This window comes from Electrophorus electricus, chromosome 12 (assembly GCF_041902795.1).
Source record: "Electrophorus electricus isolate QZ-2024a chromosome 12, ASM4190279v1, whole genome shotgun sequence".
Classification (NCBI taxonomy): Eukaryota; Metazoa; Chordata; class Actinopteri; order Gymnotiformes; family Gymnotidae; genus Electrophorus; species Electrophorus electricus.
In genome coordinates, this window is record NC_137508.1 from 21,342,028 (window position 1) to 21,362,209 (window position 20,182).

General features: G+C 45.7%; 3 protein-coding genes across 10 annotated transcripts in view; 2 read left to right on the forward strand and 1 right to left on the reverse strand.

The window, feature by feature from the left end:
• Window positions 1-3,063, forward strand: part of mnat1 (MNAT1 component of CDK activating kinase) — a 33,078-nt gene extending 30,015 nt beyond the window's left edge. For 2 of the 4 annotated variants that reach the window (XR_014126329.1, XR_014126327.1), the window contains exons 10-11: window positions 1,275-1,384; window positions 2,706-2,841. Coding sequence is in view for 1 of the 4 variants with exons in the window: in XM_027008203.3 (XP_026864004.1) it covers window positions 2,706-2,826 (121 nt within the window). In the remaining 3 variants the exon portion in view is untranslated. Of the gene's footprint in view, window positions 1-1,274; window positions 1,385-2,705 lie in introns of all 4 variants that reach the window. The other 2 variants (XR_014126328.1, XM_027008203.3) reach the window with 2 other exon arrangements.
• A 194-nt stretch (window positions 3,064-3,257) lies between these two features.
• Window positions 3,258-6,140, reverse strand: trmt5 (tRNA methyltransferase 5). 2 transcript variants are annotated; one of them, XM_081724223.1, is made up of 5 exons: window positions 6,087-6,140; window positions 4,900-5,510; window positions 4,641-4,765; window positions 3,737-4,297; window positions 3,258-3,380 (listed from the first exon to the last, which is right to left on the reverse strand). In XM_081724223.1, exons 1-5 carry the CDS (start codon window positions 6,104-6,106, stop codon window positions 3,309-3,311), a joined length of 1,389 nt encoding a protein of 462 aa, XP_081580349.1. In that variant the 5' UTR covers window positions 6,107-6,140; the 3' UTR covers window positions 3,258-3,308. The 2 variants fall into 2 exon arrangements, with proteins under 2 accessions (XP_081580349.1, XP_035387274.1); XM_035531381.2 differs by having other exon boundaries at window positions 3,643-4,297.
• A 70-nt stretch (window positions 6,141-6,210) lies between these two features.
• slc38a6 (solute carrier family 38 member 6) lies at window positions 6,211-19,109 on the forward strand. 4 transcript variants are annotated; one of them, XR_014126326.1, is made up of 17 exons: window positions 6,211-6,545; window positions 7,317-7,441; window positions 7,521-7,594; window positions 8,199-8,251; window positions 9,228-9,267; window positions 10,526-10,604; window positions 12,168-12,250; window positions 12,375-12,433; window positions 12,714-12,773; window positions 13,246-13,341; window positions 13,611-13,690; window positions 13,875-13,975; window positions 14,071-14,195; window positions 14,333-14,477; window positions 14,855-14,988; window positions 17,633-17,727; window positions 17,836-17,857. XR_014126326.1 is itself a non-coding variant. In XM_081724224.1 (16 exons), the coding sequence occupies exons 1-16, from the start codon at window positions 6,453-6,455 to the stop codon at window positions 17,917-17,919; spliced, it is 1,392 nt and encodes a 463-aa protein (XP_081580350.1). In that variant the 5' UTR covers window positions 6,216-6,452; the 3' UTR covers window positions 17,920-19,109. The 4 variants fall into 4 exon arrangements, 3 of the variants coding, with proteins under 3 accessions (XP_081580351.1, XP_081580350.1, XP_026864001.2); XM_081724224.1 differs by lacking the exon at window positions 14,855-14,988 and having other exon boundaries at window positions 6,216-6,545; window positions 17,836-19,109; XM_027008200.3 differs by lacking the exon at window positions 14,855-14,988 and having other exon boundaries at window positions 6,218-6,545; window positions 13,285-13,341; window positions 17,836-19,109.
• The last annotated feature ends 1,073 nt before the right edge of the window (window positions 19,110-20,182 follow it).

Below are 20,182 nucleotides of genomic sequence, written 5' to 3' on the forward strand. Positions count from 1 at the left end.
GTATGTCCGTTGATGGTTTAAAAATGATTTATACATTCTCTCTCGCCAACCCCCCCCACCCCACCCCAGCTCTGTCAAAGCGTTGAGGTGCTGTCCTAGGTTTCCTTTACAGGGCTATCTATTTAGGAATATGACCAGAAATTTGTATATGCAGATGGTTCGGGCCATATTTGACTAGCAAAGGATTTGTAGCCTCGTTTGAAAGGTAGGTATGTGTGTGTGAGAGATGTATGCAGTCACGCCCTGATGCTGGTATGATCAAGGCTTAATTCCCAGCAGTCAGTAGGTCCAGCAGTCAGAACGTCTAGCAGCTCAAAGCCCTGTAGCCGTCTTTGAAGGATCTGAAGCAGTGAGGTCCAGATGCATTTTTTTTTTTAGTCCTGTGTACTCTTTAAAAATATTGATTGTTAGGAGAGACAGAGAGAGAGAGAAAGCGAGAGAGAGAGAGTAAGAGAGAGGGTCTGTATACAACAAGCTCCACTGTTCTGCTGACTCCAAATTGTGGAGGACACATACATGTACGTCTCAACAGGCAGCGGGGGCAGAGTCTGGGCTCTGCATGTTTCCATGGCTCGGTGAGACTAACTCACCTGAAATGTGTGGTAAGGTCCCTCCCCCAACCCAATCAGGTGTGGCAGAGCAGAGAATAAAAGGGTGCCCGCCGGTGTTCCCGCCCACATTTGACCCTGTGGAAGAGGGAGGAAAGGTGGCTAAAGCTTTTATATTTAAACAAAAACCCAGAACAGCTCCTTTCATTAGGTTTGTCTGTGATGCTAGCCAGAAAAATGGCCTCTATTGTGTATACACACACCCACACATACATGCACACAGGCATGGACTCAAGTGTTTTTTAAAGAAAATATATTAGATTGGACCATTTCTCACAATCTTAGATATCATGGCAGACTTTATCGCCCCCTACAGGACACCAATATACAGTTCAACTTCACACGTTTCCTACTGTTCTATCCTGTCTTTCTGTACTGTGGGACTCTCTTGGGAAGATATGATTGGCTCCCATCATGTTGAGCCTGACCTTTGATCCCTAATTGCACATATGGGAGAGAATGACTGATGTTATTTGTTTATTAGTGGGTGTGAGAGAGTATTAAAATATCCCTCACAGTGTGCTGCTTCTTTCTTTTGGTGTGAATTTTGAAATGAGGGATTGTTCTTTCCCTGTCTCTCCCTCTCTTGCTGTGTGTGTGTGTGTGTGTGTGGCCATACATACGTAACCAGATCTGCCTGTGGAATGTGGGGGGGTGTGTTTTCAGAGGCTCTGAGCAGGGCTGCGTTGAGACCAAAAGAGCTATGTGAGTGACAGCCTGGTGATGAGGGCAAAGCAGCTGAAATGATACATGTGTGTGTCCGTATCCGTGTCTGTGTGAGTATCCGTGTGTGCGCGCGCGTCTGTGCACAAGCCTAAAGACAATATTTCCTAGTTTTAGAAGCTGCTTAGAAAGTCATTCCTGTCTAAATTTGTGTTACTTCAGTGTTTCTTAGAATTTAAATGAACAATGAATGAATGGTAAGATGTACACTCTTAATCACACAGCCTGAAGTGTTCCAGGGCTTCCAGCCATTTGGTCTAGACTGCACAGTGTGTGTATGCGACCATCTCGATTTGAGTGTAGGATTAATGGACCAAGACTAAACAAATTGTGTGTGAGTGTGTGTTAATGGCCCAGCACTAAACCAATCTATGTGTATAGGGAGAGTGGGCGGCTGAGAGGAGTTTAAGTACTACTGATGATACTTAACCCCCACCGCCCCCTGGCAGGATTAGGTTACTTATAGTGCTCAGCATTAGATAAATGCCTGTATTGTCCTTAGATGGGGAGCGATGTGTCAAAGTTATGGAGTTTTAACCCTACATGTTCTGGACCCTTCACCCTTCATGTTCTTTGTGTAAATTCCATTGTCATCTTGAACTAAACAAATTGCTGTATTTGACTTACAAACATAAATGTATAAATAGGAATTATAGTGTTGCTCTAAAAAGCAAAAATTACAATCTTCCTCTCCCTCGCTCTTTCTCCCTGCTGCGTCTTTCTCACACACTTTTGACTCCTGTAGTAGGTGAGGACTGGTCATGCTGCTTAATGGTATTAATTTGTCAGTCTTCTCTAACTGTACACATTACTGTCACATCCAGATACCACTAAACTCTCAGGCAATAAACACCGTAGGACATAGGTGGCTGAGGGCTGTGTGGTTTTATAAAAAAATGCGTGTCTGTGCGCATGCGCACACGTTTGTGAGAGCCAGAGTAAAATCTTGTTGTTTTTCTAAGGAAAGATGGAGAAAGTGAGACAGGGGAGGGGTCGCAGTGGGAGTTGGGGTGTGTGGCATTTGGCAGCCTACATCTGTAAGCACTTACACACACACACACCTCTGATACCATGATCCAGACTGTCATCAGGGAGGACCTGCCACTCAGTGTGTGGGCATGCAGGGTCGAGGGGCTTTTATATTGCCAGACACTGCTGATAAGAGTGTGTGTGTGTGTGTGTGTGTGTGTGCACGATGGATGAACTGTTATATGAAATAGCAGTTTTGCCGCTTCCTTTTCCAAGCAGTTCCAAATCCTGCCACTACGGATTCTGCTCATTAGTGGGCGCGCGCACATCAAGGTAGCCTTCCTGTAGACAGGTTTGCGGACACCCGGCTACAGCCTGCCTGACTGTTCTGCCCTCTCTCCACAGGTATCTGAACCACGTGCGAACAGCGACGCCACAGGACGTAGCTGGCGGTTACACGGCAGGACTCGCCTGCCACCGAGCAATACAGGACGCCTTCAGCGGGCTCTTCCCTTCATTTACATAACACACGCCCACCTCTCCCTCCTCCACAGAGCACGCTTCCTCTGAGAGCTGAAGGAAAACTTCTGCAGTAGGAATTTTCTTTTCCTCTTTTTCAGAACTGGATTTAAGTTTAAAAATGGGACACTTATTGCTGCTCTTTAGTGCAAGTTGGCTGACTAAAGAGGAAGCACACTGTATTGTACAGATATTTTGTGGATTTTTGAATGTTTGTTTAAATAAATTTCCAAAAAACAAATCACATTGCTATCTTTGTTGTAATTTTGTTGGTGTCATTCTACAGCGTTAGTTGTAGTAGCTGACATGCACACATCCCCTGCACCAGATTTCTACTGGATGCCAGTTCTTATGACACAGGGGATAACATACCCAAGCACAGATAACTAGCATTACTTTATGGTATTGGTAGTCTTTTGTGTTACAGATTAGAACAAATTTTAAAGAACATTTGGATAGTTTATTATAAAACAAAATAAAACAAAATTCCTATGGTTCAGATGGGCTTGTGCTATTCTGTTTCCTCACACCTCTGTCTCTTCGGAGATGGCTCCTCTGAATCTGTGGAACGGAGAGACAAAATGATTAGTGTGTGCCAGAGAGAGGCGTGTGAAACTTTAAAGCAAAATTGTGTGATGAAGGCATGTATGCAAAAGTTTAATTACAGCTGCACTCTCAGGCATGTATAGTGTGCATGAGATTTTTTTGCGCTGCATTCCCCTGCTAGGTGCAATCTGTTTGTGTGCGTGCATGTTCTTTGTGGAAAGCCTGTGAATATTTGTGCATGCAGCTGTGATGTCACGAGCCTGCTGATTGGACCCACCATCCTCCTTTGAGCTGCTGATTGTGTACAGCACTTCTCGGGGCATGCGGAAGTTCACACACATCATTTCCTTATTGGGTGCCACGTTTCTCACCATATGCACCGAACAGCGCCCCTGCAGGGAAACCCCTAAGCTTGCCTCCGCCCGCTGCACCATGTCCTGCTGGGGATCGTCTTCTTTGGAGAACCCGTAACAGTGCACCTGAGGCATGGTGGCCTCACAGGATAATCCCTGGTCCGGCTCGGGGCCTAACAGTCCCCTGAAGGTGTCCAGGAAGTCCAACGCCAGCGCTGGGAGGTTCATGACCACGTGCACGGCACCCGGGCCTCTCATTAGTCCGGGCAGACGCTCGCGTGCCGGCCCCCGGAGGAACTCGCGTCCGTCCAGGTTAAAGGTCGTGATCGCGGCGTCGACCTTGTTGAGCCGGGCGTTGTGCTGGAGCCAGCGGTGGGCCTCGGGGTTAAGGTCATTGGCGAGCACGACGCAGCCGCGCCGTGCGGCTGGGATGGCGAACGGGCCCACGCCGGCAAACACGTCCAGGACGATGTCACCGCAGCGCAGCAGCGACACCACACGCTCGTGTTCCGTGCTTAGCCGCGGGTTCCAATAGACGCGGGAGAAGTCGAACTCGTACAGCACACCGTTCTCTCTCACCTGGGGCCGAGAGAGATGGAGAGAATGAGAAAGGTTGAGGAAAGAGAAAAGGGGAAAAAAGAAAAAATGCATTAAAGAGGAAAGAGTACAGAATGAAGTCATATGGAGTTGTACTTAAAATCAAAACTATCAATGCATCTTCTTAACTGGGAACAAATAAAATATCAAAGAAAAAAACATTTGAAACCTAAAACCTTCACGGACATTCATTTAAAGTCCTCTACATCTCCTCCTGAGGTCTTTTGTGGGCTATATAAGGTTCTATATAAAGAAATGATTTTTCTGTGTTAACTCTTATTAGCATTGTGTGAACTGTCCCTTGTCCGATACATCCTGGCCTCACCTTGGCTACCATGTTACTCTCTCCTGCCAGCACCTCCATCTGGAAGTTTCTGTAGGTGGAGTCGATGGTGTTAGTCTTGTTGACCACGCAGGTAACGCCTGGGTTCTTGTCCATGATCACCTGACCTGCAGACAGAAAACAATAAAATAATGACCGGGCAAACTTTGTCTGCACAAAGAAGCTAATAATAAAGGATCTACTTTGTCTTTACTTATTTTTTACGCATCATGCACAAATGAACATCCATGGTTTCTCTCACCTATGAGACTTTTGTATGGCAGCTGGTGATCTCGGAGGTTCATGTGCGCGATGTGGCCGACCCTGCTGAAGCCCGAGGTCACGTCCTGTCCCTCGGGAAGCACGGCCCGAAGCACCTCCTCGCTCTTCAGGTTCTCGTAGGTCAGCTGCAGCTCGTAGCGATGCAGCTCGGGTGATACGCCGAAGGCGGTCAGCGCGGCTGTCTCCTCGTGGCCGAAGGATTCGGCTGACGCGACGCAGTGTGGGTCCAGCAGGAGGAGCCGGTGCTGTCCGCTGCCGCCCACCGGCTGTCCGTCGTCCACGACACGTTTGATGCCTGGCCGCTGCAGGGCTATTTTCTTGAGGCTCTTGACGACCTTGTTGAGGACGGTAGTGGGGACACGAAGAGCGGGTACGTGGATCATCTGCGTGAACGCCTCCCGATCCAGCACGGTCATCCCGCGCACGGCAGGGGGTGGCCTGTACAGGCCTGGATCTGCCATGGCACTATGCTCGCGGAAAACAGTAGAGGGTTCCAGAATCCGCTGAGGCTTTGGAATACTGTAAGGGAGGGGGCGAGAAACTCTGCCACAGTGGTGACCATCCAAGAGAGTCAGCAACCTGCAAACACTCCTGCAGAGACAGGGTAAAACCACAGGACATGCAAAATGTCACAGAGCTACATAAATCATGGGCTCTTGGCCTAAATAACCAAGCAGTCAAAATTCCGATTAGTTATAAAAATGGGCGAAACATATAAAAAGAACAGTGACTTCTAGACACCTTATAGCCACGTAAAGGCTATTAGATTAAAGCTGACATTGTAAGGGTCTACTTTTGGCCAATACTTGTAAAAAATACTGCAAAAAATACTGTACTAGATTAAATCACGTGTAGTCCATATTTTTTGTCGTTTATCCTTTTCATAATCCCAGGACAAAACACAGCGATGCAGATTTTCGGTCGATCAAGTGATTTTAATATTACGTGCCTGAATTTAGTAAAGTTGCGCATATTACTGCAGATTTGTATGGCTGACCACATTAGCTGGATAGCTAGCTACAAAATCGATATAGGTAATGGACGCACAAGTTGTTATTATTATCCCTAATGTAGACGTTAGTACGACTTTTCCCTGGGACGTTGCAGATGTGTATAAGCGTTGAAAGATTAATTCAGCATAATAAAATTGATGTAATGTCGACAAACCTTAACATAACTCCGGCCATGCACACATTTTTCTAATAGTTACGTCATTTTTAGGGGACCTACCAAGTCGCTCTGATTGGTCAGTTGCAAATATTTACGCAATGACGTAAACAAGCGGCAGTATACGCCATCAATAGTCAACATGTAAACAGTTTCTCTAGTCATATGACCGTTAAAACTTCGCTTCATCTCTTGAAGGGAAACTGTCTTGTCAGTTAAAGTTGGAATGCGGACGGTTTTACACGACCGCAAACCTCTTTCCGTCCACGAGAAACGCAGTTTTAGCGATGACCGCTTAGCCAGCGCTGACTCGGTCTCCCGTGGAAGTCAGTGGACCGGGGACGAGGAGCCAAGCGAGAGAACAAGATGAATAAATGCGTCGAAAATCTCACGATTCAAGCCGGGGATGGGCACCGGCCGAATAGAGAAGACGAAGACGAGACACCACTCCTAACACAGGTTGCTGGCTGGCTAAAATCCTCCTTTAAGTCCTGATAATCTGATGTGTGTGTGTTGTCGTTGATTTTAGTTAGCTATCGTGTGTTGGAGTCCGATCGCTGTTTGTCGTGCTTTGTAATGCGTTCAGGACATGACCGTATTTTCGTCGTGTATGGTTTTGCGTAAGCCTGTGGCACGGAGTCACATGCCTCTCTTTTGCAAATGTTAACTTTCGATAAGTCATCAGACAAAAATTCCAACTAGTGCTGAGTTTGCGAAAAACTTCTTTCCCATGATTATAGCTAGTTAAGACATTACTGTCCGTATTTGGTTGATGAATAGTCTGCTTTCAGTTTTGGAAAGAGACTGACTTAGGAACCAGGAGAGCCGGCAGCGCCGGTAACTGTTAGATGTTCTGCTGCGCAGAAAAGACATTGAGTTTCATGTGGGTTATTCGGGCGTCAGTAGAACTCATCGTCTCCTTAGCACGAAGAAGGGAACGATGTCCTGTGTGTCACAGCTTCATTAGATACTTTCCTCCGATGTATTTCAGAGTCATGTTGCTCACACACAGGAGTTTGGTTTTGACTCATCGGTGTATTGGGCGTTCAATACACTGACAGCGTTCCAAAGTATACACACACTGTCTTGTTGCATCCTCATCCGGACAAACAGGTTCAAGCAGATTCACTTGCAGATGATGACATGCATGGAGTTTCTTTAATCATCTTTTTTCGTGTTCTCTCTCTCTCTCTCTCTCTCTCTCTCTCTCTCTCTCTCTCTCTCTCTCAGGTTGTGGGGGTTTCTAGAGGAGCCTCCTTCACCTCTTCTGTTTTCAACCTGATGAATGCCATCATGGGCAGTGGAATTCTGGGTCTTGCCTATGCCATGGCCAACACTGGGATTGTGGGGTTCAGGTGAGACAGGAAGGCAGGGCTTTAAACTCCACCCTGCACAGAGACACCCCCCTCATTAACCTGCATATGTTCTCTGCAGCATTTTACTGTTGCTGGTCTCCAGTTTTGCTGCTTACTCCATCCACCTCCTGCTCATGCTGTGTGACCAGACAGGTAACGTGACCTTTACCCTGTTGCTTGTTTTCACCTCACCGACCTGCATCTCCTTACTCTCTGCATCTACAGAGGTCACCAGAGGTCACTGCTCACTGGGAGGTCACCAGAGGTCACCCTTTAATCCCATTTCAAGCGGTGATCCTTGAATCTGACCGCTACACTGTTCACGTTTGAATGAGCCAGTGTTGAATAGTCATGTCATGGCTTGGAAGAAGACAGACACAAGAGGACATTTTAGCGTAGTAAACGACATCTTCCAACCAGTGCAAAGCTTGGTCTTTCAGTATCTATTACTCAATCACACATGGCCCGCACTGTTGCCTCAGTATCAAAACAGTCGGTGTGATCAGTGACCACGGGAGTTCATGCTCCTCATTCCTGGCCTCAGTTTCTGCTGCCAGGTTCAGTTTCTGAACCTTTTCAGGCACCCAGAAATATTACACAATATGTGGTGAAGGCTTTCTTTCTGAAATTGGCAACAAACTTTTAGAATAATTTAGTGAATGTTTTTCCTGTTTTCTGTCAGTTTATCTGTTTGTTTAATGTGTGTGTGTGTGTGTGTGTGTGTGTGTGTGTGTGTGTGTGGCTGGCCGATATGTAGGTATGACCTCATATGAAGGCCTAGGAGAGAAAGCTTTCAACAAGACAGGCAAGGTGAGGTCCCCTGGAATACAACTGCTGAGCTAACATACAATAATTGTAACAACAACAACATATTTTATTTATATAGTGTCTTTTCACCATCAGGGTCAATTTACATAATAGTAGGAAATGTAATAGAAAGCCAGCACACAAATGTATTACAGAAAATGGACATCGCAAGGCAAAAACCAACAATGAAAGGAAAATAGAAACCGAGCATACAAACAAAAATAATCTTATATTAAAGCCTCGAAGAGAGAGCAGATGTGTCAGACGCACATTTGCAATTCACTTCTAAATGTCAAAATAGAGCAGACATGCAAAAGCTGAGGTGAGCGGTCCCAGAGTTTAGGATTCACTGCGCTAAAGACTACTACCTCAAGAAGAGAGTTTCAGATGGGCAAGCCTTAAGAGCCCTGGGCCAGATGACCTCAGGCTTCATGAGGGGGAATATAGCCAGAGGAGCCAAGCTAAATACTCAGGAGCTAGACCGTGCCGCACCTCAACCGTAATACGTACTCATTCATACTGAATCTGGAAAGTGGTGGGTAATCGGGGTAAATGGAATGGAGCAGGTGCAATGTGAGAATTTAATATGGGTGAGAACTCTGGCCGCTGAATTTTGTAGTCTGTTTAAGGTTTTTACAGGGAGACCAGGAAAAAAGGGAATATCGGTAATCGAGATGTGAGGTAATAAACGTCTGTACCAGAGTTTCGGCACACGCATTTATGTGTCGTTTAACAAAGGGTGAACATGTGCAGTATTGCATAAGTGAAAATAACCAGTTTAGGTAAGCAGGTTGATGTGAAGTAGAAAGAGCATGAATTAGTCCATATCATCTGATCTTTGCTGAGGATGGGATTTATTTATATCATATCACTCACAGACAAACTAAGTTCTGCTCAGTTGATAGCTCTATGGGCAAATGGAAAAGAATTTGTACTGAAAGCCACTAAACTGTAGTGTTCTTTGTTCTCTGCCTGAAAGGTTCTGGTGGCCTGCTCCATTCTGATTCAGAATATTGGTGGTAAGGATGAGTTTCTGACTTGTTCTCTGGGACTGAGCGGAAAAACCGATGCATGCTTTCTGCCCTCTTCTATTTCTACTGCCCGTGCATGCACATTCACACAGTTCAAGAGGGAGAGAACAGAGTGCAGTTGCAGTGTAGACATTTGATTAAAACATTTGCTTTCATAATGGAGTAAATAAACTGGGAGTCGGTTTGGGTCCACCCGACAGTTGGGTGTATCCACGTGCATGTGTTTGCGTACATGTGTGCGCAGATGTCTGTGTGTATGTGTGCACGTGTTCACGTGCGCACATGTGTGCGCAATTGCGCATCTGTGTGTGCATGTCTGTGTGCGTGTATGTTTGTGTATGTGTGTGCATGTTGTGTGTGTTTGCGCATGTGTCTCTGTGTGTGCATCTGTGTCTGCGTACATGTATGTGTATATGCAAGTGTGTTTCTGTACCGGGCATGCATGTCTGCGCGTGTGTGTGTGTGTAAGGGTGATTATTCCCTCGTTTACTCCAAGGCCTTGCCTTCACGCTCTCTTTCACATAGCGCATGTATTCCTACAAAAATTTGGAGAGTGTGTGAAGTGCTGTAAGTAACCACAGTGAGTGTAAGTGTGTGTGTGAGAGAGAGAGAGAGATTGATTATGTGGGTGCTGTGGAGGTGAATTTCTCATTGACAGTTCTAATGGCAATGATGTGTCGAGGTTGTGCAAGTGATTTTCTTACAGAGTGTTCTAGTGGAGGTAATTTTTCTCACTGAAAGCTCTAGTGGTGATGAAGCATGGAGGTGATTGTCTCACTGAGAGCTCTAGTGGAAATTATGCATGGAGGTCGTGGAGGTGATTGTCTCACGGAGAGTTCTAGTGGAGTCGATTTTCTCATCGAGAGCTCTAGCGGAGATTGTGTGTGAAGGTCTTGGTGATTTTTCTGATTAAGAGCTCTGGTGGAGATTATGCATGGAGGTTTTGGAGGTGGACTAGCCTAGGGCCATATTCTGTCTTTCTGCATTTTCTTTCTTTCTCCCCCTTTCCTTGACTACTCCTGTAGTCCTTGTTCTCGTTCTCTCTCTCTCTCTCTCTCTCTCTCCCTTCTATTAGTCATTTTCCTCAGTTCCTTTGCACTCCCTTGTGCTTCCCACTTTAACTCTATGTGTGTCTGCGCGCATACCTGTCTGTTCTATAGTGTATCGTGTGTGTGTGTGTGTGTGTGTGTGTGTGTACACATTGGTTTTATATATGTAGTTTTGTTCCCTCTTGAATTCCTGACAGCCATGGCTTCCTACATGTTCATACTAAAGTCTGAACTTCCTGCCACCATCCTAAGTTTCCTGAGAACAGAGGCTTCTGGGTAAGTTGCCACCCCCACCCCCCCCACCAGTGTGTGCTTGGACTCCTATATTCTGTTCTAGACCTCCCTCAACTCGCAGCTCATAAACGGTCTTCACTAGGGTTCAAGTCTAGATTAGTCCAACAGAATCTGCCAGACAGCTGTAGACCATGACTTCAGTTCAGGCCTCGCTGGCCTACCAGTCAGTCAACAATACACAATGATACACCAACCAACGGCATTCATATTTGACCAACACCAGTAGCTGTTGATGAAATGAGAGGAATCGAATACCCCCAGCTCAGCGAAATGTTGCTTTAGTGAACCAGTATATACAGTGCCAGCGGGAGAGACCAAGAGAGTCAGCTGAAATATGGAGGGGAGAGAGAGTGTCTTTGTGTGCCCTTCAGCAAATGGCCTTTTTCAGAAAATCCCCAGTCTGCAGTAAAGAATGTACCGGTCATTATTTTATTATTCTCTGCGCTGAGCCGCGGTTAGCCTCGGCACGATCTCTGCGCAGCCGGAGTCATCCTCGCGCAGCTGTCTCGCATTACGGTCCCCGCGAGCCCAAATCTCTCGCATATGTTCCGGCCAATCAAAGCAGTGCCGCCGCCGATCGCTCTTGCCGCCGCGATCCTGAACTTCAGCGGGAGACAGCCGCAGGGCTAATTAACCGCGATCGGGATCAAAAAGATCGGCGGAGAAGTTAGTTTTATTCTAATTAGTAAATTATCAACGTTTCACTTCTGCAGCCTCATTAATGTGAGTATCTTAGACAGTGAGCGGGGTTGGCTCTGCTCTTCCCCCTGCGGCTGAGTGACTGTAATGTTCAGGGTGCGTCATTTGTGGTCAAATCAGTTAGGAACAGTTTTCGCAGTTAAAACAAGTGAATCTCTGCCTCCTTTTAAGCGGGAACAGGAGAGTCAAAGAGATATCCTAAACGCTCAACAACACACACACACACACACACACACACACACACCCACCCTGCATTACACATTATTTTGCCAACACTGCTTGCTCCTTTCCAAACCCTTGTAGGTGCCCCTCCTGTGCTCCGCGGTAGAGGTGAGAGGGTGAAAGAACAGGGGGAGTTGCATCATTGGCTTGCGTGCTAAAGTGTAACTCGCTCCACTCTGCCTACCTGCATATAGAAGGAGAGATTGTGTATGCAAGTGTGAGTACGCGAGTGTGTGCAAAAAGGCAAAGGAGCTGGATATTTGGACAAAGTTCAGGGGGTTTCCAGTTCTTTGTGTAGGAAAGCCAGGGAACTGAGAGCAACCCTGTTGCATTAGACACGGTCTTATTCCATGCTGAGATGCACTGCAAGGTCATTCTGATTAAGCAACGTTCTTCCAGATATTCTGTGTACAGCAACTCCTACAGCTGAGCCAGAGATGTGTTTGTGAACTGTGATGAAACGATGGACAGGATCCAGAGGCCAGATTACTGTAAACCTTCAGTGCATACTTTGGGAAGTGTTACCATCAGAAGGGCATTGGATCTCATTGCACTGTAGCCGAAATCTTGCTCTTAATGGGACTGTCTTTTTCTCCCTTTCTGTCTTTCTCTCTTGGTGTGTAGGGTGTGGTATGAAGATGGGGCAATTTTATCAGTTCTGGTCACACTGTGTGTGGTGCTACCTCTGGCCCTTTTGCCCAAGATAGGTAAGAAAGCGCGTGAGAGTGAGATGGAGAGAGCGTGTGTGCGCTCACGAGTATGCATTTATGCATTCGTGTGTGCACGCATGTTGGTCATTCTAAACACCCCCCTCTCTCCCTCCCCTCCCAGGTTTTCTTGGCTACACCAGTAGTCTGTCCTTCTTCCTCATGCTGTTCTTCGCTGCCGTGGTGAGTAGGTGTCCTCTATGTACCGCTCCACCCTCACCTACGCCTCAGCCCGCGGCTTCCACCCTCACCTACACCTCAGCCCGCGCGCTCCCAATCTCTCGAGCACATCCTCACTGCCTAAGCCTGTAATGCAGTATTGCCATTATTTCAAAGCAGAACACCCAGAGCAGTGGTGATGTGTGTGTTTGTGTGTGTGTTTGTGTGTGTGTTGTGTGTGTGTGTGTGTGTGTGTGTGTGTGTGTGTGTGTGTGTGTGTGTGTGTGTGTTGCAATGGTTTCAGGTGGTGGTGAAGAAGTGGTCCATTCCTTGCCCCCTGCCCATCAACGCCACTCTGAGTCAAGTAAGAGAGACACTGAAATGCTCCCCCCCAGATGGAGTGCTGATGATGGCAGCATAATATACCACCTGCAGAACCAAGCAGGACTTTAGTAGCGATCTTTAAAAGGTCAGGCTCAGGGACAGGGTGTACATCCACTAGATAGAGCCTGGTTTCTGAAATAAAGGGCACACCTCCTGACCGATCTCATTAGACCTTTCTATTGACAGGAAATGCATTTCTTTGCAGAATGTAGTATGACATTTAGAGCTGTTGATCTGGACTCTGAGGTCAGAACCAGGGCCCTTGCTGGCACTGCAGTCTTGGGCGCATAAAACCTCATGATACAATTACTGTTGACATTAGTAGTCAGATTTGCATTAATTTAACTGAGGTCACTACCAACAGCAGTGCTGACTGCTCTAAAGGGTCTTCAGATGGCATGATGGCGTTATTATACAGTCTCTAAGGTCGTCTTTGTGGGGCCTCTGTTGAGGTATTGGTGGGCTCTCTGAGGCCTTTTTGTGTTTTTCAGGTCTCAAACTCCTCTGCCTTAGACTGTAGTGTTCACCTCTTTGTCTTTTCCAGTAAGGTAAGTGGGTAATGGGTTACAGAGCAAGAGTGTGTATGTAAGTGTGTGTGAGAGAGAGAGAGAGAGAGAGAGAGAGAGAGAGAGAGAGAAAGTGTCAGTGCATGGGAAAGATGGATGTGTTTTTATTAAAAATACACATCTCTGCAAGACTATCAGAAAAACTAATATTAACTATAACGTGATATCACATGCTCTTATAACCTCATCAGACCATACCAAATTCACACACTCCATGTGGGTGAGAAAAGATGATTGTGTGTGTGTTTCAGAGTGCCTATGCTGTCCCCACCATGGCTTTCTCCTTCCTGTGCCACACTGCAGTTATGCCTATATACAGTGAGCTGCAGCAGTAAGTACCTCTCAGAGCTGGCTGTAGCGCCCCCTATCTGCTCACAGTTAGCTTCCTCTGTAGGGTTGTGCTACTTTTTAATAGGCCATCTGTGAATCTGAGCATCTGTGAACATATGTGTGTGTTCAGTGGACCTTGTTACTGGTTAAGCATGTGTGTCTGTGCATGTGTATCTGTTCTCCAGGCCCAGTAAATATAGGATGCAGAATGTGGCCAATGTGAGCATATCCCTCAGCTTCCTGGTCTATTTAGTCTCTGCCCTCTTTGGCTACCTCACATTCTACGGTAAGAGAGCAGCGACACATGGATGGTGAGCAAATGTCTTGTAGTCTAAAATGATGGAAGTGATTTAACGGGTGAATCACTTATCTGCTCTTCAGCCCAGGTGGACTCTGAACTGTTGCTAGGTTATGATGCCTACTTGCCACATGATGTCTTGATGATGTCAGTGCGTCTCGCGATCCTATTGGCTGTGCTGCTCACTGTGCCTCTCATCCACTTCCCTGTGCGTCTGTCCTTTGCTGATCCTAATATTGAGATTAGTTTAATGTTAAAACAGGGCAACACTGCACCGAAGTGGCATTCACTGGGCTCTCTCTCTCTCTCTCTCTCTCTCTCTCTCTCTCTCTCTCTCTCTCTCAGGCTCGTAAGGCTATCTTAATGTTATTTCATGCAGAGAGGGAGTTTTCCTGGTTTTCTCACTGTGTCTCCACTGTTCTCATCCTTACACTCGTGGAGCTGCTCGCCATATATGTACCTGACATCAGACACGTCTTTGGAGTAGTAGGTAGGTGTGTGTGTGTGTGTGTGTGTGTGTGTGTGTGTGTGTGTGTGTGAATGCGTGTATATATTTACATTTACGGCATTTAGCAGACGCTCTTATCCAGAGCGACTTACAAAAGTGCTTTGTCATTTAGTCATAGAATATATCCAAGTACAGTATAGTAGGTTAGAATTAAACATACCAATGAACTAGAATACAGGGATGAATGCGTATACCTAGAAGTGCAAAATACATAAGGTCTATCTTAAACAATGATAAGTGCTATAAACAATAAGTGCTAGAGTTTGTTAAACAACATAAACAGTGCCCTACAATAAGTACTAAATTAGTCAGTCAATAAGGGAGCAGTGTCAGTTGTCCTTTAAATATTCTGCAAATAGATGGGTCTTCCGTCTGCGTTTGAAGACTGCAAACGATTCTGCTGTCCGGACAGCAAGTGGGAGTTCATTCCACCATCTTGGAGCCAGGACAGAAAATGGTCTTGATGCTTGTCGTCCATGAGACCTGAAGCAAGGTATTTCAAGCCGAGCCGTACTTGAGGTTCGAAGTACTCAAGGTACGGATCGGGCTTTGACCATTGACCTCATGTATGAAGGGGCTGGTCCATTTTTGTCTTTATAGGCAAGCATCATAAATCTGATGCGTGCAGCTACAGGGAGACAATGAAGGGAGCGCAGCAGTGGAGTAACGTGTGTGAACTTCAGAAGATTGAAGACCAGTCATGCTGCTGCATTCAGGACAAGTTGGAGAGGTTTGATGGCTCTTGGAGGAAGACCAGCAAGTAGCGAGTTGCAGTAGTCTAGGTTTGAGATCACAAGAGACTGCACAAGCATCTGGGTAGCTTCCTGCGAAAGAAAGGGTCGAATCCTTTGTATGTTAAAAAGGAGGAATCTGCAAGACCGGGTTAGATTAGAAACATGAGTTGAGAACGACAACTGGTTGTCCAAAGTTACGCCCAGGAAACAGTGAGGTCATGGTAAGGGTTGGGTGTACCTGGGATGAACAGAAGCTCAGTTTTACTGGGGTTGAGCTTCAAGTGGTGGGCTGTCATCCATGATGCAATGTCAGTCAAGCATGCCGAGATACATCTGGAGACCTGCGTGTCAGAGGGTGGAAAAGAAAAAAAATTGAGTGTCATTGGCATAGCAGCGGTAGGAGAAACCATGAGAAGATATTACATCACCAAAAGAGCGAGTATACAAAGAGAAGAGAAGGGGGCCTAATACTGAGCCTTGTGGAACACCAGTGGAGAGTCTACACAGTTTGGATGTGGATCCTCTCCATGTCACCTGATAGGATCATCCATCCAGATAGGACTGAAACCATCTCCAAGCAGAGCCAGTCGCACCAACCCTGGAAAGAACATAGAGAAGAATGTTGTGGTTCACTGTGTCAAAGGCTGCTGAAAGGTCTAGAAGAATCAAAACAGATGACTGTTTGGCAGCTTTAGCGGCATGAAGTTTCTTAGTCACCGCTATGAGGGCCGTTTCTGTAGAATGTGCTGGTTTGTAGCCAGACTGATTAGGATCATGCAACTGGTTCTGAATTGATTATAAACTGCTTGTTCAAGGGCTTTTCAGAGGAAAGAGAGAAGTGATACCGGTCTGTAGTTGGTAACGCTGGAGCTGACAAGTGTGGCCTTCTTGAGGATTGGTACCACCCTGGCGGTTTTGAATGCAGTAGGCACGTATCCAGAAGATAAGGAGTTGTTGATGATGACAGAGATAAAAGGAAGCAGATCTCTTGCGATTGTCTGGAACAGAGCAGAAGGAATTGGATCCAGCGGACATGTAGCCAGATTGCTGGAATTCAGGAGTTGAAGAATTTCATCTGTGGAGAGAGGAGAAAAAGAAGTCAGAGAGTTGGATGTTGGGGAATGCATGTTGGTTGGAGGGGGGGGAACAGGGGAAAAGGACTGGCAGATTGCTGCAACCTTCTCCTCAAACAAGGTGATAAAATCCTCCAGAGTAAGAGATGAGGAAGGAGGGGGAGGATTAAGGAGAGAAGAAAAAATAGTGAAGAGCTTGCATAGATCAGATGATTTGAATTTCTCTTTGCAGTAGGATGACTTTGCAGATGTTACTTCCATTGAGAACTAGGAAAGCGGAGACTTGTATGATCTAAGGTCTGAATCTACGCGAGATTTCCTCCACCGCCTCTCTGCAGTCCTTATTCCTCTCCGGTGGCAGCGAAATGTTTGTTAGCCAGGGGGCAGGTGGGGAGGACTTGGTGGGTCTAGAGGAGAGAGGGCACAGAAGATTCATTGATGAGGAGAGTGTAGAAATGAAAGTATTTGTAACTGCATCCAAAGAGAGAGAAGACAGAGAGTCAGGGTGAGGAAGGGTGGACAAAATAGTAGAAGTAAGGGAAGAGGGAGTTATGGAGTGCAGATTGCGATGGAGGAAGGAGGAGGAACATGTTGGACTGGACTGGATGGAAAGAGAAGGAAGGGAGAGAGAGAAGGATAGAAATTGATGGTCCAAGAGGTGGAGGGGGTTGACTGCGATGCCCGATGTTGTGGTGGTACAGGTGAAGATCAGGTCCAGAACATTGCCCGCTTTGTGAGTCGGAGGAGAGTGGTTGAGGGTGAGGTCAAATGCTGTCAACAGCAGAAGGATGCAGGAGGAATGCAGCTTGTCTGATGGAAGGTTGAAGTCACCAAGGAGAACGAGTGGATTTCCTTCAATGGGGAATTGACTTGGAAAAGGATGTCGAGCTTATCAATGAAGTGATCTAGGGAACCTGGAGGGCAGTAGGTGACAATGATGAGACGTTTGGTGGGGAAAGAAACTGTAATGGCATGAAATTCAAAAGAGGAGATGGAAAGTGTAGAGAAGGAAAGTGGAGTACAATGCCACTCTCGAGACATTAGTAAACCTGTGTCACCACCCCTGCTGAGACGCCTCGGAGAATGGGGAAATGAAAAGACAGGACAGGGCAGCTGGAGTTGCTAGTTCTCAGGGGTGATCCATGTTTTTTAGAACCAGGAAGTGGAGGAAGTGGAGGGATGCTAATGCTGAGATGAATTCAGCCTTCAGGACAGCAGATTGGCAGTTCCAGTGCCCTCCTGCCGCCACGATATGTGATGCTGTGAAGCGTTGTGAGTCAGTCACATATGTGTATGTGTATTTGTGTTTTTCCTTCCTCCATGTCTTCAGGCTCCACCACCTCCACCTGTCTGATATTTGTGTATCCAGGACTGTTTTACCTGCGCCTCAGCACTGACCACATCAGATCCTGCACCTCAGTTTGGGTGAGATGGTTTCCCCACCTCCACACCATTGTACCACAACCGCAGCTGCTGCTTCCAGTTGAGTCCACTTCAGCTCAACCCACTCTGTGTGTCCCTCTCTTTTTGCAGGCCATTGTGCTGATGGTGTTTGGTGTGCTTGTGGGTTTGCTGAGTCTGGCCGTCATCATCATTTCCTGGGTGAACGCATACTGACCTCTCAACCTCTGACCTCTCCACTGCGTCTCGGATATCCTGGCACTTGTGATTAGTATTGAAATGATAATACAGTAATTAAGATCAATCCAGGATCATTCAAAGAGGGACATATTAAAAGGTTACACAGTGACAGGTGGATCATTATTGCTGTAGCACACAGATTACATACAATGATGAAACTGACAGTTTGAAAATGCGTAACTCAGGGGCTAAAGTTTTAAAAAATTCTAAAGATCAAATTTAGATCAAATATGTATTTTAAATAGTGCAAATGTATGTTCATTACATGTTGCTGTGGTTATTTAATTAATTGGCTGATGCATTAAAATCAAATGGTTTGGCCAAAACTGTACTGCGCCTAAGAGCTAAAATAAAAAAAGTAATTAAAAAAATATATATATGTGTCAAATTTGACACTTGTGTAGTAGCTGCTCATATTTTATATTAATAAGACGGGGACTATTCAGAGAAACAACACTAGCTGTCTACTTCTTGAGCCAATCTAAGAGAAGTGAAGGATGGAGCTCACAACAGCCATGCCCCCCCCTCACTACAGCCACACCCCCAGTGCAGCCCCCCCCTCACTACAGCCATGCCCCCCACTATAGCCACACCCCCAGTACCGCCCCCCCATACAGCCTTGCCCCCCACTATAGCCACACCCCCAGTACAGCCCCTCCTCACTACAGCCATGCCCCCCACTATAGCCACACCCCCAGTACAGCCCCCCCATACAGCCATGCCCCCCACTATAGCCACACCCCCAGTACAGCCCCCCCTCACTACAGCCATGCCCCCTAGCATTACACCCACACACACCATACAGTCATACCTCCCATGCCACACCCCCACTATAATCACTGTAATAAAATTCTTTGGTCTTTATGACATTTTCTGATGTTTGATACTTTGATATTTGAAAAGAAAAGTTGTCTACTAAAGTAGAGCAAGGGTTCAGGAGTTAGGCACTTTCAGATCCCAGTGCATTTGAACTTCCTTGCATACTGTCACAGTGTCTGTTCTCTGTCTGGATACAAAGAAGAACTTTAATTCAATGGCAAACACAAAGTAAATTACACCATTAAAAGAAATTGTTTATTCTATTTTTTTGTTTTTTCAAATACTTTATTTCAAAGCACCTTATTTCTTGTTGATTAAAAAATAAAAGGGAAAAGTTGCCATTTGTATTTCTGGCTTCTTTGCTTTCACTGCTGAATTCTCTGTGTTGTGCTGATGTAAGTGGAGTAGAGGAAACGACTTTTCTGCATTTAGAAACATTTGTTTTTATTAGAAAGTGTGTGTGTGTGGGGGGGGGGGTCAAATGAGCATGGACGTGCCGTAGAAGAGCAGGTTAACTGTTCTTTTCAGTGTTCTGAAGATCTCCTGGTGTATAAGCTAATGGGAAGCAAATGTTTAGTGCATTTTTAAAAGGGTTTGTGTGTGTGAGTTGGGAAGGTGGATTGGTGGATTGTAGTCTGTGACCTTTGCTCTCTCCTGCTGTTTCTAATATGTGGCATTAGTTTGAGTTACTGCCTAAATTCACCTAGACCGCACAGAAAAACTAAAACACACACATATACAGAGATTGGTTTTTGGTTATATAAATAACCCTGAATAACTTGGATAGCTAAAATCTGATTCCAGCAGGATTACCTTCAGCCTCTGTTAAGGCCATCACTACTTCCTGTGAAAGGATCTGAAGGATTTAATTATTTCTCTCTGTGGGGTCCTAAGATGTTAAAAACAAATGCATGCATTTGTAAACACGCCAGCACTGCCAATAATGGTCCATTGAGTGGATGTTTTTAATGCTGTTGAAAGCGTGTGGGACTTAATTTTTATTTATTTATTTATTTTTTGTACTGCAGGCCTATTTTATTTACAAGACATGTAATGGATTTACTTTTACATGGCAATTCACATGTATTTAACAAACTAACTTACTGATCTTAAGTTATCCTGAGCCATCCAGTGAAGAAACTGTAATACGCTCTTTACAATGTTTGTGTGAGCGAGCTCAGGTTTATTGAGGCCACTCACTGCCCTCAATCACACGAAGCTTCACGTAAACCTGTGTGTGTGTGTGTGTGTGTGAGTGAGTGAAAATGTTCAATTTTTTACATTTATTCCACACGTGAAGGTGTAGGTTTCACCGTGTAGCTATACCCTCATCCATTAAAAAAAAAAATAAAAAAATAATAATAATTTATATATAATTATAATTATATATAATATAATGTAATTATGTATGTAAAATGTA

Excerpts from the sequence above, each read along its gene's own strand:
- trmt5 (XM_035531381.2), bottom strand. The coding sequence starts at position 6,106 with ATGGCCGGAGTTATGTTAAG. Across the intron at positions 5,511-6,086 it reads ATGGCCGGAGTTATGTTAAG|GAGTGTTTGCAGGTTGCTGA; the intron begins GTTTGTCGACAT and ends CTGTCTCTGCAG. Across the intron at positions 4,298-4,640 it reads AGAGTAACATGGTAGCCAAG|GTGAGAGAGAACGGTGTGCT; the intron begins GTGAGGCCAGGA and ends TCTCGGCCCCAG.
- slc38a6 (XM_081724224.1), top strand. The coding sequence starts at position 6,453 with ATGAATAAATGCGTCGAAAATCTCACGATTCAAGCCGGGGATGGGCAC. Across the intron at positions 12,774-13,245 it reads TCAACGCCACTCTGAGTCAA|GTATTGGTGGGCTCTCTGAG; the intron begins GTAAGAGAGACA and ends GCCTCTGTTGAG. Across the intron at positions 17,728-17,835 it reads GATCCTGCACCTCAGTTTGG|GCCATTGTGCTGATGGTGTT; the intron begins GTGAGATGGTTT and ends CTCTTTTTGCAG.